The sequence below is a fragment of the Glarea lozoyensis genome (genome assembly GCF_000409485.1).
Source record: "Glarea lozoyensis ATCC 20868 chromosome Unknown GLAREA5, whole genome shotgun sequence".
NCBI lineage: Eukaryota > Fungi > Ascomycota > Leotiomycetes > Helotiales > Helotiaceae > Glarea > Glarea lozoyensis.
In genome coordinates this window covers 289,645-307,215 of record NW_007361000.1, presented here as the reverse complement: position 1 = coordinate 307,215, position 17,571 = coordinate 289,645, and the positions used below count along the sequence as shown (strand labels likewise).

Here is a 17,571-nt window from a genome sequence, read left to right as displayed (position 1 = left end):
GGGCTCTATTTTCTCAGTTGCGAGAACAACATCGCCTCGACTGGTCCCAGGCAATGCTTCCTCGGGTTCATAACACCTTTAAATCTGGACAACCTTTTGAGGCTGGACTTTTAAAGGCATTGATTTGTGCTTGGAGATCGTTTTGCGCGTCGCTGGATTGTTGATGACAAGCATGTGCAAAGATTATTGGCAGTTCTTCCTCGCGCAGTTAATTTTAATGGGGTTTGGATTTTGGATTTATTTGACAACCGGCTCCCGCAGTGATGGCCCAATAGTTGTATTCGAAGTCAGGCCTCATAGGGGGGAATATCATCGGCTGCCAGCACCATGAGTCTATTGAATACTTGGTTAGTAGGGTTCGTACCCAAAGAATGAACCGTTTGATTGAAGAGACTAATACCAAGTAGGAGGTATCTTCTCGCGTATTCTCTTCACGCAAAAGCAAATTCAAACTCCACTGAACTTGCATTGATCGCCCGGGTCATTGCTTTTGTCATGCTCGGAAATATCTTTATTCCAATTGCCGTGTGTAATCGCGAATACGGCCTGCGAAGGTCGAACACTCATAGCTTTCACTGCTTTCTGCTACATTCCGTACACTCTTTGTGAGCCTGTATTTAGATACGAGTACGATAGAAACTCGACTTTGTATGACTTGGATATCTGTGTGCTGTGGTGTGCTCGGGAGCAAAACCAATACTAGGAGCAAATTTAGCATACAAAAGCCATGCCAGATGCCAGCTGTATAGGGTTCATAACGTGGTGCGCATGTTCAATGTCGGCTGCAAGCACGAGTCCAATTATGAGCAGATTTTCTAAGGTTGGTTTCCGTGTCAAGACAATAATACGATGGTGGGCTCATGGAAAAGTTTTTTCTGGCCAACAGTTGCACCGTAATTGTAACTCAGGAGCACACAAGAGTAACATAGATCGTGGGTAATTGCACATGGGCGTTAAGAATGTCTATGCACAGCCTGTTGGCCTAGAAAATATGCGGATCAGACACGTGTGGGGTACAATATGTGGTGCAACAGGTACGTTACAGATAGTTGCGGGCCTACCTCCTTCGTCTCAATCTGAATATATATATATATATATGGTATACCATGTAAGACGAATCTTTCTCTTCGTAAATAAAGAAGCCGATTTGCATATTACTGTTTTTAAGACTCGGCAAGTCTACTCATCAAGTGTAAAAAACAAGAAAAATGGCTAGTTTCTCAAACCACACGGTAAGTCGAACATGCTCAAGATGTACTATGAATTTTAGACTCTGACGAGAAGACTGCTACAGGATATCAAGGCGTTGGAAGAAGTTATTGAAATGGAAATATACCCTGGGACAGAGCTTATGAAAGACGTTGGGTCACATCACTTCGTCAAAGATACTGCTAGGTCTCACTCAGTGGTCGTTCCTCAACCCAGTAACGATCAACATGATCTATTGGTACACTTATTCGCCTTTAAAATGGAGCTTGGGCTAATTAACCTAGAATTGGAGCCCTTTCTGGAAATTTTGGACTATGTTCTGTGCGACTTTGGTAACGTTAGCACAAGGACTAGGACCATTATCTCTAGTATGTAGATTTGCAAATGGTTCTAGACAAGAGTAACGAGGCATTCATAGACTCCAATGTTCGGTGACTACATCGAGACTTTTGACTCGGGCCTCAAAGGGGTCGTGGAATTTGTTGGTATATCGGTTCTCGTCCTCGGCTTCTCGAATCTGTTCTGGTAAGCTCGCCATTCTCCCTTCTTAACATAATTAACAATTTCTCGCAGGGTCCCAATACAGTCTTGTTTCGGGAGACGACTAGTCTTAATTTTGTCAACTTTAATCTGTATGGCTAGTTGTATATGGAGAGCTAAGTCGACTTCGTACCAAAGCTTTATGGGAGCAAGCGCGTAAGTCACGGGTCACGAATCAAGAATGAGTTACTGACAAGATCAGACTGAGTGGGTTTGGTGCTGGCCCATCAGTAGCATTACAGCCAACAGTAATTGCTGACGTGATTTTTCTCCACGACAGAGGCAAATATCAAACTCTATACTTTGCTGCCTATTTTGGTGCTCTTACGGTGAGTTTATCGTTTCAAGAGTTTGGCATCATGCTTATCCAGCAGATTGAACCTGTTATTGCTGGATCAATGGCCAAGAGTCTGGGTTGGCAAAGCTTTTGGTGGCTTAACGTTGGTATCCTAGGCTTCACTTCTTTTGTGGGCATTCTTCTGTTTCCAGAGACGAGATATACAAGATCGAATACTCTTGGTTTCGGCGACTCCTCGTCGAGCGCTTCTCAACCTACGGATCTCCCCCGGAATGACAAACCTACCAACTTTAACAAGCATCAAGTTATGGATAGCGAGTCAGATAGTTCGGAAAACCAAGTTGGAGCAGTTTCTCCCGTAGGGAGTTTGAAGGACGCCACCATAAATTTCCAAAAACACCCTCGGCTAGGTCGAGACAAACCCTCCAAACAGCAGTGGAATTTCATTCAACCGTACGAAGGCAATTTTGTTGCGGAATTGATGTTACCGGGGAAATTGTTTTTGTTCCCAATTGTTGAATTCGCTGCCTTCGTCGTTTCATGGACCGGATCGGCATATTTAACAGTCAACTTGACTCAAACCCAGGCTTTTGCTGCCCCTCCATACAACTTCGACTCATCTAAGATTGGCTTGTTCAATTTGGCAACTTTGGTAGGGACTTGGATAGGTCTACTTTCGGCCGGCCCATTGAGCGACGCCATCGCTGCTCGACTGACAAAGAGGAACGGTGGCATTCGAGAACCAGAAATGAGATTATTGGCGATGATTCCTTACGTTATTTTGATGATTATTGGAAATGTTGTCGTTGCTGTTGGTTACGAGCGTTCGTGGGATTGGAGAGTCAGTGCATACGTTCTCAACCATTTTGAATATATGCTAACACTCGCCCAGATAATCGTCATAATTGGCTACACATGCATTGGCATTCAAGTCGCTGCTCTGCCAGCAATATCCTCGACATACGCCATTGACTCTTACAAACCGGTGACTGGAGCAATCTCTGTTATGATCACCATCAATAAGAACGTTTGGGGTTATGGCTTGTCAAGTTCCTCACGCCATGGATCATAAAAGATGGTTACTTAACCCCTATACTGACGAATATGGCTCTGACAATATTCTTTTGCTCAACGGCTGTAGTATTTTGGTATCACGGAAAGACATTTAGAAAGTGGACGAAAGATTCTAAGTTGTATAGCTTTTGATCTTCGTGGGCGAGACAAAATTGCGTGTTGCTTGAGATCGATCACATAGCGCCGGAAACATTAACATTGCTGTGTTTCTGCTTTTGTGACTACACTGAGGTGAAAAATATCTGAAATCTGGTTTTATTTGTACAACACATTTGAAATTCAATGTCACTACATTTTAAAATCATCGATTTGTTACTTAATTCTGACACTTTCACATTGTATCTTCGCATCACTTCCTTTTTGAACTGAAATTTGACATCTATCGCATCCATCGGTGCATCCAAACACTACATCATCCTCACACCAAAACCATATTCTTGCACTCTTCCTCTACAAAACCCTCTCCCTTCATTAGCCCATCCACATAACAATGTCCAACCACACACCAGTCGTCACCCGCCTGCCGTAAAATATACGGCACATCCGACCCCATAAGCAGACAAACCTGATCAAAAAAATTTGCTCTTTGCGGAACGAGGCCGAAGTGTCCACTTAAGGTCTGTATCAATCGTCTTTCGAAGCAGGTAGATGTTATATGCCGACCAACAGGATAATACTCTGTATTGCGATACACAGAGTTAGCATCTCCAGGCATGCGTTTCTCTTTTCTCTCTCGCAGCATTTCAAGAAAACTCTGTGTTCGTTGTAAATCCTTCTCCGAGAAGGGTTCATCCACATCGTCAACACTCCTACCTCCGCAGATGACTCTGCAGAACGTTTCCTTCGGAACAGTGTCTGAATCAAGGGTGGTAAGATCTGTCATCTCTGTCCAGCGGAGCAGGTTGAAGAGATCATCCTCGTCAAATGAATCGCGTATACGAAAAATCTCGTCGATAATCATGCCTCGAACAGTCATATATCTAGGCAGCTCAAGGTCTTGTGGCGTGAATTCCGAGCCTTTCGTGGCAGCAAATACCCCATGTGAAAGCCCGTGTTCCCATCCAGAGTAGCTTCCTTTAAGTAATTGTGGCCGCTCCCCTTGTGATGGTCTCCAGTCCGCGACCCAAGATGGGAACTCATCATCACTTGGGTCCAGAGACTTTCCAAAAACGAATTTCAAAGAATCCAATTGCTTGTGTTCCGAACATATCGTTCTGGCTGTTTGGATTGAGAGCTCTGCAAAAGAGCTCTCGTAGTTAAACAGATCATTGTTATCTTCATCTTCAATCAGAGTCTTGAGACCAAAAATATGATCTTTTGGCTCCGTAGCCCCGTTTCCGGAAAATGCTCGAAGAAGTGATAATAGTGAGATCTTTCTTTTACCCTGGCAATGCATTCTGAGGCCAGCTAGTAGTACACACCGAGAACGATCGGCCAATGTACGAGTGCTTGCAAAGTCACCATCTCCAATGAGATACATGGCAATTGCTAAATCATCCCACGGAAGTGTCTGCGAGCCGATGAGAATAGTGATTTCTTTCGGTGTTGCTAACTCCTGTATGATCCATTTTCTAGAAAACCAAGGACTGGCGAGAATCAATTTCAAGCCTTTCCAGGGAGCCTCGAGAGAGGAAGGAAGACCTTCTCCGACCCATTCATTTCCATTGTATTGCATCTTTGGCAACGACTGACTCCTCGCAAGCTTAAGTATTCTTGCCACGAGGCCGAGGCCCAGCTCACCGAGAATACCAAGTTCACCAAGCCATACAACTCCTCGCTCCGCCGTCGCATATATACGTCGCATCAGAGCGATTTGCTGACCTTTTTCAGCCCAGTCTTTTTGATCTATACAGATAGCATCGATCCATAAAGTTCGTTCAGTGTCTTCTCTACGTAAATGCAAAAGTGCGGTGTACAGATTTGCGGTGACCATGAAGTCCTTGTCGTCGAGTTTTATCTGAATCAGGGACGCGGGATCGCCCCAGCAATATGAAAGCGCTTCATATGGCTCGCAATCTTCTAGGACATCGAAAAATACGGAGATGCTAATTTGTTCTTCTTTAGCTCCTGGTTTGAGTTTGAGAAGCCTGATGCAGTGATAAGTGGGATCCGGTGGGGTCGGTATGGAGGTATACTCATAGTTGGGCATGTTTGACTGAAATATGTTGCTAAAATGGCAACTGAACACCAGTAAAATAATCTTCACACTCGAAATCGCGAAAAATCAAGAAAAACTGTTTCAAGAGCTCCGCCGCATCTTCGGCCGTCTAAGCCTTTGTGAGGCAGTGCATGCTGATCGGAGTTAAGGTTAATTCAGGGATATGAATATGAAAATCGGCTCAGAAATATTTACGTCTAGCTTTGATTCAGATAAGTAAATATTATAGAAGTGAAAATTCATCGATACCTAGATATCCTATTCATAGTAAAGATAGAGGTGGTAGGCGAATAACAACTCGAATAAGTACCGAGACCCGATAGACACATTCGTTTTCAATTCTACCAGCCACGGTCATTCTTCCTGGGTCCCAGCACTTTCATCTAAATAAAAGTATTGTATGCCCTACTCGCTGGAAGGTTGCTCGACGCTAAGCGAAGCTCCTAGTTGAGCGAATTTCTTGCGCTGATCCAGGAAAATACACCTCAAAGCAACAGCCTTAGTCGCCAGCAACTTCTGCGTAAGCTTCCCCATCGGTCGGACCAAACACGCATTTTCCTCACTCCCAACTTTCTGCTGCAGGTATCGCAGATTTTTGGCATATATCCAACCAATAACACTCGACTGAGCCGCACTTTCCACTGCGGAATCGAAATCAAGATCACCAGAGACTATGTTACCCTCATGCTGAAGGCTCATACGGTTTTGCAATTGCAGTCTACGAGACTGGCGAAGAACAACCTCAACTTCGTCAAAGTTGTAGAATATCTTCGTGGTGTGGGCTGCGCCGAGGATTCGACGAAAGCGTAGGCCGTGAAAGCCTTCGGCGTGGGAGGTGAGAAGATCCCATCCAATCGTTGCGACGTCGAAGATATAGCTGTGATTATTGTAAGGCATGTGTATTGTGAGGTACTCCAAATGAGCGATGCCGCGACGAGTGATGATAGTGGGATGACAGAATAGACCGATCTTTGAAGTTAATTCTTCGGGTGGGATCAGGCGTATTTGCTTGAAAGCGTGGAATAGCTTCTGTTGGGCGTCCACAAGAGTATGGGGGAATTTAAGCGGGTGAGTGAAGAAAAGCCTGTTCATGTTTTCCACCGAAAGCGACGTTTTAGGGTCAAGTCGGTGCGGAAAAAGGTCCGGAATCTCCAGAGGTGACTTTTTGGATTCGTTGACCTGAGCCTCTCTTGTGCCCAGACTTCGGAGATAAGAAAGTCCTTCTAGATACTCATAGTAATGCTTTCGTTCGCCAGTAGAGACTTTGACCAGGTTTTCGATGCTGCATGGAACCACTTTCTTCTTTTGACTCGCTTGTAGAAGGCTGGAGGTTGAAGGATGGTGCTGGACCAAGTACCAAACCTCCTCATTTCCATGAGATTCTGCGTAGCTGTTGAGTTGTTCCTTCAACTTCGGCGCATGGTCTGGATATGTGGATGCTACAAAGTCATAAGCCATAAATTTAAGAGCACCTCCGAGTTCATGAATGTCAAGGTCAAACCCCGCTTCAGTTGAGAATTTGTAGTTGTGGTTGTAGGCCAAACGCCCCGCAGTGGTATTCAGAAGAAAGAGAGGACTAGATGCGAGTTTCTCTGTCGCGACGCGATAAATGTCGAAATCATATCGCAGTCCGAGGTCGATCTGAGTATTTAGATCCGATGGTTGCATGCCCTTGCTGGATTGAACACGAAGAGCCCGCAGAAAGCGGTTTGGATCAGACATTTCCAACCTTTTTCTTGGATAGCTGTCTAGATTATGAGCTGTTGACCGACGTACAGTAGATTCTGACGTTAAATAGAACTTACGTGAGGCTAATAGTTTCAGCAAACACAACGTCCTGTTTGTGTGCTTGCACCTGAAAGCTAATAGAGCTTATAGTGGTAAGCCCAATGAAGAGTGAAAAGATTGAGACACTTTACAAGACGAAGTTGATGGTGATGCCTTGAATACAAATTTCGTGTTTCATGAAGGAATGAAGTTCTGAATAAGGAGAAAGTGGTCATGCACATTCGTATTGCGAATGATGTTTCTTTCGTGTATGCAATAGCTTGAGACCTCCCTAAGTAGATAAGTGAATGGGTGCTAATAATCGCTCAATAACAACTAGCTAAAAATAATAATTGAGTATTTAAGTGAAAAACTGACCCACTTTTGCTACCAAGTCACCCCTTTGTATTCACTATATACTTACATATAAGAGCTCGTGATTACAACCTTATATTTAACACTGTGAAAGACCTAGGATTGGTGAATGGGTGAAACTAGGAGAACTGGCGTTATCTCATGACCGATAATACAGAGGCATCCTGATGAATCTAGTAATTTTCAATAAATGTATTTTAAACAATGTTTAAAAGGTCTTGATTGCTTCATTACATAGGACATACGACGTTGTATTTCGTCAACTTAGTTGAAGCAGTATGTAGCGTTTTGTTGACTAGAGGGAATAATATCGTCTTTTGGTTGTCACCTAACTTGTCTATCACAAGGGTGTTTGGAGAGTTCTTCTTTCATGGTATCCTTTGTCATAATACACAATAACTGGGGATCACCTCATAATCTCCTTGACTTCCAAGCCCACCAAGGAGACTCTCTGAGAGCTATTGATACCGTATTCAGGGTTGAATATGGGAAGTTGGAAATCGGGGTACGCATCAAGACGAGTGATGCTGGTTGCGACTGAACGACTTCTTCCTAGACAAGTTTCTCTCACTTCATTATCTTCTTGTATAGTTGTCCCAGGGTATCGTCGAGGAGCTCTTATATGGTGGATGTGTTGAAGCGTCTGGGATGGGGGATGGAGGTGTAGTGTTGAAGCCCTTGAGTGCGTCGCGACATCAGTGCCAAGACACTTGACGCGAACGCGTAAAGTGCTTTCCATCCCGCCGTCTCGAATTGCATTTCAAAAATACCCAAAACACCAAAGACAACACGCATTAGATTCTGTTTCAACTTACAAATCTCTTCAATTTAATCTGTCAAGAATTGTATACTACATTAATATCCAAATCCTTCGTCGTCCAGAATGGTTCTCAAACGCAAACGTTCGGATAGCGAGATATCTTGCAGCAGCTCTTTATTATCACCACCACCAGAGCAATCCAATTCTATGGTGATGGATAGCTTCCAATCACCGCAGAACAGGATCTCAACTCCTTCTTTGTTCTCTTCCAGAACCAGAAAACGTCACCGCGACAATCGTCCGTCAGAAGAAGATGTCCACCGTAAGCCAAACCGAGATTGCATCCGTGGCAGCATCACAGCTAATCCTCCGACAGAACATACATTATCTATGCTCTATACCGCACAACGCAATAATCACGCTTCAAATGTGCATATACCCGGGTCTTCCGCGTCTGCGTTACCCGTGCCAGTGATACCTTCGAGCGATAAACACCCAGCACGACAATCGAGCCTGCATTCGTTTTGGCGACTTCCTCCCAATCCGCGGCAAGCGTCACCATCAAGTATCTTTTCGAATTCCGCGAGTACGAGCCCTCTCACATCATCCGCCAACAGGGCGTTTTTCGAAGCATCAAATTGCGAGGATTGCGATGCCTCTTTGAATCCAACAGATGACGGAAACGCGATGGACGTGGATATGGCGATGGATACCACTATGGATGGGCAATTGTCTCACGCGTGCACGGCTTGCGGAAAACAGGTGTGCCATAGGTGCGCCATCAGCAACCTGGGCGCAGATCGGAAATGCCTCATGTGTGCTGGATCAAAGAAACAGCAATGGGTCGGTGGACTTGGATGGATGAATACAAATTAAACGTGGAACAATTGAATTGGAGTTAAGTGGAAATATGGGATGGATACCAATGGCTAGGCTGGAGTTTTGTTGGATTGAAATAAAGCGGAACTATATGTATCCACAGTATGTTTGGATCAAAAATCGAATAATAATGTTAATGCGATTATAGAGACTCGCTGGTATTGAATAAATGTGGCAATATTTCATAGGTAACGAGGTTTCGGTGAGTGGAGGTGGCGTGGCGGCGCTGCGCATGAGGCTGAATCTTACATGCAAATATTAATTCGAGGGACTGCGGCCTTGGACAAGAATTACACCAAGAGGTTAATAGGTCGAAGAGTCTCGCGAGACTAATGGCTGTTGCAAACAGCAAAAGCATGAGTATCTCTTATGGTGTAGAGGCCAAGTACAAGTTCCCAACAGCCGGGGTAGGAATAGAGTTCGATCCGAGCACCAAGTGCCAGTTTATCGACGTTATCCAATACACGGCCTCTTCAGACACCAGAACCAACATTAATGAAGGATTCCTAGATGACGCGAGTCTAAACTCGTGGTTGGATGAGGTTTGTGACAATACTCCTCCGTACCCTCCTGAAGCAGAGACTTATATCACGGACAGGACTTCCCACAGTCGCTGCATAGGAGTGAAGAGTCGGATGATGTTGAATCTAAGCTCAAAATGGTCGGCGGATTAAGGCTATTGTATGGCAATCCTCCATCTTCTGAAGAAGTGGTCGCTGAGAAATATCAGACTAGGACATTGTGGATCTCAGGCAAGCAAAACAGAAGACCGTCGCACCATGCCATTCCGCAAAGACTGCTATGAAAAGCTCGAACGATTCCTCGGCATACCTTCGGATTTTCAGCATGCACTAATTGGGACAATCGGTAGAGCTTTCAAGTTCAGCTGTCCTCCAAACAGCGGTGGTCCATACTTTTCCCCATCAACGTGTGCGTATTTACCTCCTCAATAAGGAAAGAAGTGCTGATGCTCTACTAGGTTTTGTTTTCAGATTTGGAGTACAAGGGCCAAACTTTTACCAAATTGCTGCTAGTTATGATCCAGCCAGAAATCTGACTTATGCCATTATCCTTACCAAATCCCAAACTCACCAATATCAGTCGCTTCTACAAATGATCAAGCAAAACACGATTCACATCGCTCATCCACTCTGTGTAGTATCTCTCGTCGTGGAACTAGTACATCAAACAGCAACGCTTCAGATCCATATAGTGCACGACAACCTCAACCGACTTGAGGAAGCTACGGGCCAGCACGAATACATCAATGTGGCACTCAGAGATCCACTCAAGACGGATTTTATGGCTGCAACAAGACGACTAAACTTCGCGAGCAGGGTCATAGTTGTTGAGCGGACGAGAGCTGGTAGCATGATAGCTTCACTTGAGATGATGCTCAATGAAGGTAAGACCATCGTCGCTTCTCAAGACCAGCGAGTCTCTGAAACCTATGTACGAGAATTGATCGGGTCACATTTAAACGTGTATCGCAATTTGACTTTGAGAGCGGAGATGGAGGATGTACGAGCCGCCCGTCAACTAGCTGTGGTAGCTTTTTTCACCCTCAATTGATTAATATTTTGTTGATGAACACAGGTCTACCAATTTATGGCGATCAAAGAAGCTATCACGAATGGCCAGGTAGCCAAGACCTCCGCTATCATCGCAAAGGAGAGTAAAAAGGACAGCTCAGCCATGAAAGCCATCGCAGTTCTCACGATGTTCTTCTTACCTGGAACCTTCCTCGCTGTAAGTTGCCTCCTTCTCATCATATCTGGGATCATCTAATTTCACTCAGACAATCTTCGCAATGCCAGTCTTCAACTGGGAGGACAGCAATAGCCCAGCGATCAGGGAAGGTTTCAAATACTATTGGGCCATTGCGATTCCGATTACTTTCCTGGTCCTGGTAATTTGGGGCTTGTCCGTCTGGCTGCCTTGGGCGGAGTGGCTTTCGACATTCAGGCCGAAAAAACATGAAATACTAGATGAGTTTTACGGTCAGAAAAACGACACTTTCGAACTTCTGTAGTTGAATTCCGGTAACATTCGGACGTCAAACACATACACACACGAATGTGCGCAGAAGTCGCTTAGATCCGACAGGCGCTCACCCATCCGAAGCATGCCCTCGCTCTTTCCTCCACTCTACCACCTTGGACGCATCATTCAGATTGACTAATGCAGGTGCGTATATGGAGGGTGCGTCCCATCCGAAGCATTTCGTATTTCGAGCTCTGCGATGAGCACGCAAACTCCCCGGCTTCACAATTTATTCATTTTTACCCATGCCGTCCGTCTTTGTCGATCACATGTCATACGTTCGTTTGTAATCTCATGTCCTAAAGCTAATCTTTTCCTCATATCGTTATCGAATGATGCCTAGAAATTACTCTCACACTGGCAGAAACATCACCGCGCCTGAACGAGCAGCCGACGCCATTGCAGATGGAGGGCCGTCAGATATCCATCATAATGCATCCGAACCAAATTTGTCAATACCTGGTCCAAGTAATCAAGTACTCAAACACAACGGCGTTAGAACTTTTGTCAAACACAAAGGTGCACGGCTCCTTTCCTATCTAGGTCGCGAAAATGAAAGTAGTAGCGATGATCTAGTTGTTTATGATCGGTTGGAACGACTTGGATATTCGCTTGAGCTTGAGACTTTCGAAGTGCTGCGGAGTATTATCCAGATTTTAACGGTTGAAAATGATAAAATGGAGGACGACGTTCCTGAGACGAACCTCGGCAAAGGAAAACTTGCCGTCAGAGATATGCAAGATCGTTCTACTTGTCAGGATGATCCGACACTTTTCCGCCTGGTCGACAACATGGACCAACTGTTGACTTCTGTCAAACATCGGGTGGCGTTCGAAGAAAATGACGAAACTATGCTCGAACAACTAATTTACTGCCTGCGGAGATCGTGGTCGCGCGGCCACTTACCACTTGACATGGCTTTCATGAATCCTGGAACTCTGCCTGCTCCGGCTCTGGATCCTGAATACTTCCTAACTCCCCCAATAGGCTCCTCGCGTTATAATCAATGGCCTCAGCTGCCATGGCATAAACCTCTTTGCAAGTTCCATTCTATTGCACGAGAAGACGAAATGGGTTTGATGCAATTCATCCATTGGTTAGTCGTGTTCCGGAACACCCACACAATGTCTCTTTTCTCGGAACCGATGTTGCAATTTCACGTCTGGGATCGTCTATGTACTGTCATAGAGCACCTCGACTATCATGTTGATAATGTTCAAGCCGATGAAACTCGAGGAGAAATGACCCAAGTCGCGTATACTTTGCGAGCAGACATACTCTGGCAGACGGCACGGTATCTTGCATGGTATCAAGGGTCCCATCATAGAGAGTGCCTGCCACCCGAATTAACGAACGCTTCTCGGGAAGACTTCAAAGAAATGGTAATCGACAATATAACATCAGCATACCAAGTTAATAGCGGCGCAAAAATGTCTCAGGTTATAACGACTAAACTCTTTGCAGAACTCTGCGAACAAATCGTTGAAACACATATTCAACCTCCTCCTAAATCTACATCTTATGTCAAACAGCTACGCATGCGCCATCCAACAGCTGAAGAGTTCAGGGATAAATGGAGGAAACACTGGGAGGTTAGATTATTGGAGTGGCACAAGTTCAACACTCTGAAGCATTACCCAAAAGGAAGAGTGGCAAATCGGGGATCTGTACCAACAGAGCAATCCCCTCGTACTGCAGGTAGGCCGGGCTCTGCGTCTGCTCCTTCGACCGCAAAGCACTGTTCCGACCCAATGATCCGCCGAGGCTACATTCCAATACAGCATCAACCTTTTCCTTCGCATTACACTAATCAATACACCGTCTCAAATCATGTTCTACAACGTACCGCGGGGCTTCCAGTTGCTCAGAATTACCCTGGGACGAGTTCTTCAAGTGCTCAGGATTACTCTGGGACGAGCTTTCCAGCTACCCAAAATCATTCTAGGGCGAGTTTCTCCAGTATTCAGAATTACCCTGGGACGAGCTTGTTAAGTACTCAGAATTACCCTGGAGCTAGCTTCACAGGTACTCAGAACTATGCGGCTGGCCCTGACCTTCTTATTGAGCAAACGGCAAAATCATATGGCGATAGTTTGCCCAATGCGCCAAGCAAACAATTTCGGTGTCAGTCAATTCTTGATGAATGGGACGAAATTGATCCTTGTGCATTGGAAAGACCTCGTTTGCCTTCGCAGAAATCCGCGCCCGGTTTTGGGACACCACAGGCCGTCCCGGGTTGGGAAAGGCAGCTTCAGGTACAACCTCCTCCGCGGTCTATACTACCCCCACCACCTACGATGTCCCCACTCACTTTACCTCCACCCATTTTGCGTCCACCGTCCAGCTTGCATCCACCGACAGAGATAAATCCCAGACGACTGGGCCGCGATGTTCCGGCTTTCGCGTCAGCTTTACCATCCCAGCTCAATCCCGCAGCCTCATCGTTCATACCTTCAATGCCCGGACCTTCCCGCGTTCCCGAAAGGTTTAGACAGGAGCTGTCGCCGGGTGAAAGGAATTCCAAGGTTGCTGCTTGGATTTCCCGTGGGCCTAGCTATAGCTCTGATGCAAATGAACGAGGGCCTTTTTCGCCGCGGGAAAGTGGTGCGGAGAGTTCTGGAAACACGTCACAGGCTTCGGCAGATGGGAATGTGGGAGGGAAGAATAGACGGAAGAAGAAGAATGGGAATCGGAAGGATAAGGGCAAGGGTGTCGAGCGGATGTAATTTTGAGTTAATCGAGACATTGTTGGAAATAGCGGCTTAAAGTGTTTGATTGATGGGTGTTATTCTTTGTATGGTTGGAAAGGTACAGCGAAATAGCGACCCTAGGCATTGTGCTTGTATAGTTAGGATTAGGAGTAGAGCGATATTTTAATCATACATACTTCTTGGTTGGGCGCTTACATTCTGGATCCGTAGTCAGATGTTCTTTCATCAACCTCGAGGTTCGAGGGGCAGTTAATTTGGGGATGAGGAAGTGAGCGGATGAGATTAGCGAAGCTGTGATTATCCACAAATCGTACGTGGAACTAACCAAGTGAAGCTGGTAAAACATCCACTTCATACCTTCGTCTATGAAAAGGTATGAAAAGGGTGCCAAGGAGATCATCTCAATTGATATCTTAATTTTCAGTTGTAAGTTCACAGGATTAGAACGATGAATGAGGAATTTTGCGACGTGCAACAAAACAAAAACGGGAGAAAATCTCAAAGGGGAAGACAAGGTGAATATACTAGATCATATCGACAGATGCAGGAAGGGGAGAAGGGTCACTTTCCAATAGTGTTTCCCCGCATAATCTATATCTCGTCCGACGCATCATTTGAACCCTGGAGCCTTGGAGCTTGAACGGAGGGGTGTGGATTTGTAGAAGCGTAAAAAGATATTTAGCTAAATCGAAAGTAGGATATTGTAAGAAGGGAAGGGATTTAGGAAATGGAACGACTCAGCTAATATGCAGGTTTATTTTTAAAAATCAATATAATCGGCAAGCATGTTGCGACGAGCAGCAGAACATATGACTTCTATGTTAATATTCCTGGGGATGTGTTAGAGCTCATCTGAGATACCTCTACTCACGTTCATCAGCTTGAGCGGATAATCCATGTTCTACATGCAAAACCGGTCAGCCTACGGAAATAGTGCATCGGATGAATAGGTGGTTAGGGAAATGAAATTAGTTTTCATGGAGATATGAGCATCTCATCTGATATACAGCGCCTCAATGTAAAATTTATAAGATCAATAGAATGAATTCAGCTTTTGCGACATGCAATAAAATATATGCTTTCACCTAGAGTGAGTATTTTTCGTCTGATATGGGGTTTTGGATTGTTGTAAATCGACGATATTCCCTATGAAAGGACTTGGCTTTGCGACATGCAACAAATATAGGGAGGAACGTGGCGGTTCGTCGGATATCTTTCTATCTGATGTGTAATTTGTTAAGTCTAGATTCGCAACGTCAATCGCTGGAATCTCTTTTTTGCGACATGCAACAGAACTTGGCAAGGTCGATGAAATCAGTGCTGAGCGATAAACTAGTGATTCACCATTCGATGGAGTCAAAATATTCAATCAATTTTGAGTTTGTTCAAGAAGATTAAGGGAGTTAACTTTGCCTAGCACCGTCTGGCGTGACTTAGCTTGATTATCATATTCCATTTCTATAATTTTCTGCATGACTATCGACGTGCAACAACACTTGAGGGGCTAGGAACAGATCTTTATCGTCGTAGGTTTCCAAGGCTAATTTCGACAATCTTACCACCTTTACATGTCTTTACCGCTACGAAAGTCTTACTGCGCCGTTCAAATAGGTTGTTTATCCGGATGCGTTGCATGGGACTGAATTACTTCATTTTCACTTATCGGCACTCCAAACCTGCAGCCCTGCGATAGATTAACCTTAAGTACAGAGTGCTAACCAAGATCAACGCATGCTCAACTCCGCGACAAAATGTGCTTCTTTACTGGGATCTTTGGTGGTAATAGGAAGGCAGAAAACGAATCGGGTGTAACGTGTGGTCACTCGCGTGGAAGATGCAGGTATTTGGATTACTTCAATTTACCCGGATGCAAAAAACACCAGGTTCCAGGTCCTTTTGACAAATACCGGATACAATTCTCCGCAACTTCTCTTAACAAGGAAAATGCATGATTTTTGAAAAGTAACTGCTATCATCCATTCCTTGGATGTACCAATCGCTCGTTGGTTTCTCCTTGCTCTAAGAGGAGCGCATCGCCGATGAGCTTTTGTTGAGGAAGAATTGCAGATATATCTCGGTCAATGTAATTGGGTGAATCGTATGAATAGCTCACAGGCTCTTCATGTGAGGGGTTTGATGGATGCCAAATACTCTGCATGTTGAGGATTTGAAATGAGAAAATGTTGAATTCGAGATACTTCAAGATGGGAGTATAAGTGCTCTGTGATCTTCTGTGCTTTCAGGTACTTGCAGTCATTTCACCTAGATCACAGATACTGATTTAATGTCTTAGACCTTTGAACATGAAGTATATTTTTTCCTGCATTGCCCTTTGGATTGGGCTGAGTCAAGCTCTGCCATCACCATTTCCTGAAGCTCAAGCAAAATATGATCTTTATCGAGAAGAGGCATATACAATTCAGAAAGAGATCTTGCAGAAGCGAGAGAGTGGTTGTACTTGGGACAAGGTCATTGTGAGGAAAGAGTGGTCAGTGTACTGTTCTACGACTTTTTCATTGCATCTAACAAAAGTCCTAGGAGCACACTTACTATGGACCAACGTAAAGAGTACACAGATGCTGTTCACTGTCTCAGAAGACTTCCTCCCATTACACCACCCGAAGTTGCTCCAGGTGCTCGGAGCAGATTCGATGATCTCCATGCATCTCACATCAATCAGACCTTGTGGGTTCACTTGTCTGTAAGTTGATCTTAACAATTCTGAAGTATAGATCTAGGCTGACTTTGAATGACAGACTTACTTCTTGCCATGGCACCGATACTTTGTCCATGTCTGGGAGAAAGCTCTGAGAGATGAGTGCGGCTATACAGGAGGACAACCATACTGGGAATGGTCTGCATATGATTCAACACCTGGCACGAATCCCCTATTCTCTGGTCCAGGATCAATTGGAGGAAACGGCGAAACGATTGCCCATGATGCTTCCTTGACATATGTGCCCACCGTTCCGCAAAGTGTTGCTCGCATCCCTCCTGGAACAGGTGGAGGTTGTGTTCTTGATGGGCCATTCGCCAATATGACAAATAATCTAGGTCCGCAAGGCCCGTAAGTACCATCCTTCATAAATGGTTAGGGTTGAACAATTAATCCAGTCTCTCAGTCCAACCGTAAATAACGCATTTGAATATAATCCCCGCTGTATCCGTCGCGACTTCCGTCCTGGAACAACCAATACCTCGCTTACTTACCCAAACGTTGTAAACCTCCTTGGCCAAACAGACTTACACACTTTTCAGGCGGTGATTGAGGGCATGCATCCAAAAGGTCACGCTGGAATTGGCGGCATGAACGATGACTTGTATGGTGGAAATGGTGACCCGGCGTTTTATTTCCATCATAGTCAGGTTGATCATATGTGGAATCTGTGGCAGACGCAAGATCGTGATACGAGGTTGATGCAGGTTACGAGGACTTTGACGATTTCGAATAGTAAGTAAAATGATAAAAAAGTGTTCATGTGATGTGATGCTAATTTGTTTCGCAACTAGGTCCTCCAAGTGCAAATGGGACGTTGGATACGACAATGGATATGGGGTTCAATGGAAGATCGTACCCAATGAGAGAGTTGGTTAGCACGATAGATGGGCCATTTTGCTATATCTATGAGTAGAGAGTTCGACGTCTCTTTGATCTATTGAAATTGTTGCAAATTAGGGACACGCGCTAGAAACACTCTTTCAGCAAAAGTACTTGGTATATGCTGACTTTTTGAGTTGCGGATTCTACTCACTTCAC

At 44.8% G+C, this 17,571-nt stretch overlaps 6 protein-coding genes across 6 annotated transcripts; 4 read left to right on the top strand and 2 right to left on the bottom strand.

The window, feature by feature from the left end:
- Positions 1–1,208: 1,208 nt before the first annotated feature.
- On the top strand, positions 1,209–3,119 carry GLAREA_04294 (MFS general substrate transporter; the record flags this gene model as incomplete). The annotated part of the gene is made up of 7 exons (XM_008086671.1): positions 1,209–1,232; positions 1,295–1,447; positions 1,494–1,577; positions 1,628–1,734; positions 1,783–1,905; positions 1,952–2,888; positions 2,940–3,119. The coding sequence occupies 7 exons, from the start codon at positions 1,209–1,211 to the stop codon at positions 3,117–3,119; spliced, it is 1,608 nt and encodes a 535-aa protein (XP_008084862.1).
- Positions 3,120–3,539: 420 nt separating this feature from the next.
- On the bottom strand, positions 3,540–5,270 carry GLAREA_04293 (uncharacterized protein; the record flags this gene model as incomplete). The annotated part of the gene is made up of 1 exon (XM_008086670.1): positions 3,540–5,270. The coding sequence occupies one exon, from the start codon at positions 5,268–5,270 to the stop codon at positions 3,540–3,542; it is 1,731 nt and encodes a 576-aa protein (XP_008084861.1).
- Positions 5,271–5,684: 414 nt separating this feature from the next.
- Positions 5,685–7,001, bottom strand: GLAREA_04292 (uncharacterized protein; the record flags this gene model as incomplete). The annotated part of the gene is made up of 1 exon (XM_008086669.1): positions 5,685–7,001. The coding sequence occupies one exon, from the start codon at positions 6,999–7,001 to the stop codon at positions 5,685–5,687; it is 1,317 nt and encodes a 438-aa protein (XP_008084860.1).
- A 1,303-nt stretch (positions 7,002–8,304) lies between these two features.
- Positions 8,305–9,057, top strand: GLAREA_04291 (uncharacterized protein; the record flags this gene model as incomplete). Its single annotated transcript, XM_008086668.1, has 2 exons — positions 8,305–8,503; positions 8,558–9,057. The coding sequence occupies 2 exons, from the start codon at positions 8,305–8,307 to the stop codon at positions 9,055–9,057; spliced, it is 699 nt and encodes a 232-aa protein (XP_008084859.1).
- A 335-nt stretch (positions 9,058–9,392) lies between these two features.
- GLAREA_04290 (uncharacterized protein) lies at positions 9,393–13,829 on the top strand (the record flags this gene model as incomplete). The annotated part of the gene is made up of 7 exons (XM_008086667.1): positions 9,393–9,602; positions 9,659–9,741; positions 9,791–9,990; positions 10,040–10,608; positions 10,657–10,809; positions 10,859–11,088; positions 11,468–13,829. 7 exons carry the CDS (start codon positions 9,393–9,395, stop codon positions 13,827–13,829), a joined length of 3,807 nt encoding a protein of 1,268 aa, XP_008084858.1.
- Positions 13,830–15,565: 1,736 nt separating this feature from the next.
- On the top strand, positions 15,566–17,446 carry GLAREA_04289 (Di-copper centre-containing; the record flags this gene model as incomplete). The annotated part of the gene is made up of 6 exons (XM_008086666.1): positions 15,566–15,654; positions 16,108–16,302; positions 16,353–16,515; positions 16,571–16,881; positions 16,937–17,265; positions 17,325–17,446. 6 exons carry the CDS (start codon positions 15,566–15,568, stop codon positions 17,444–17,446), a joined length of 1,209 nt encoding a protein of 402 aa, XP_008084857.1.
- Positions 17,447–17,571: the final 125 nt, after the last annotated feature.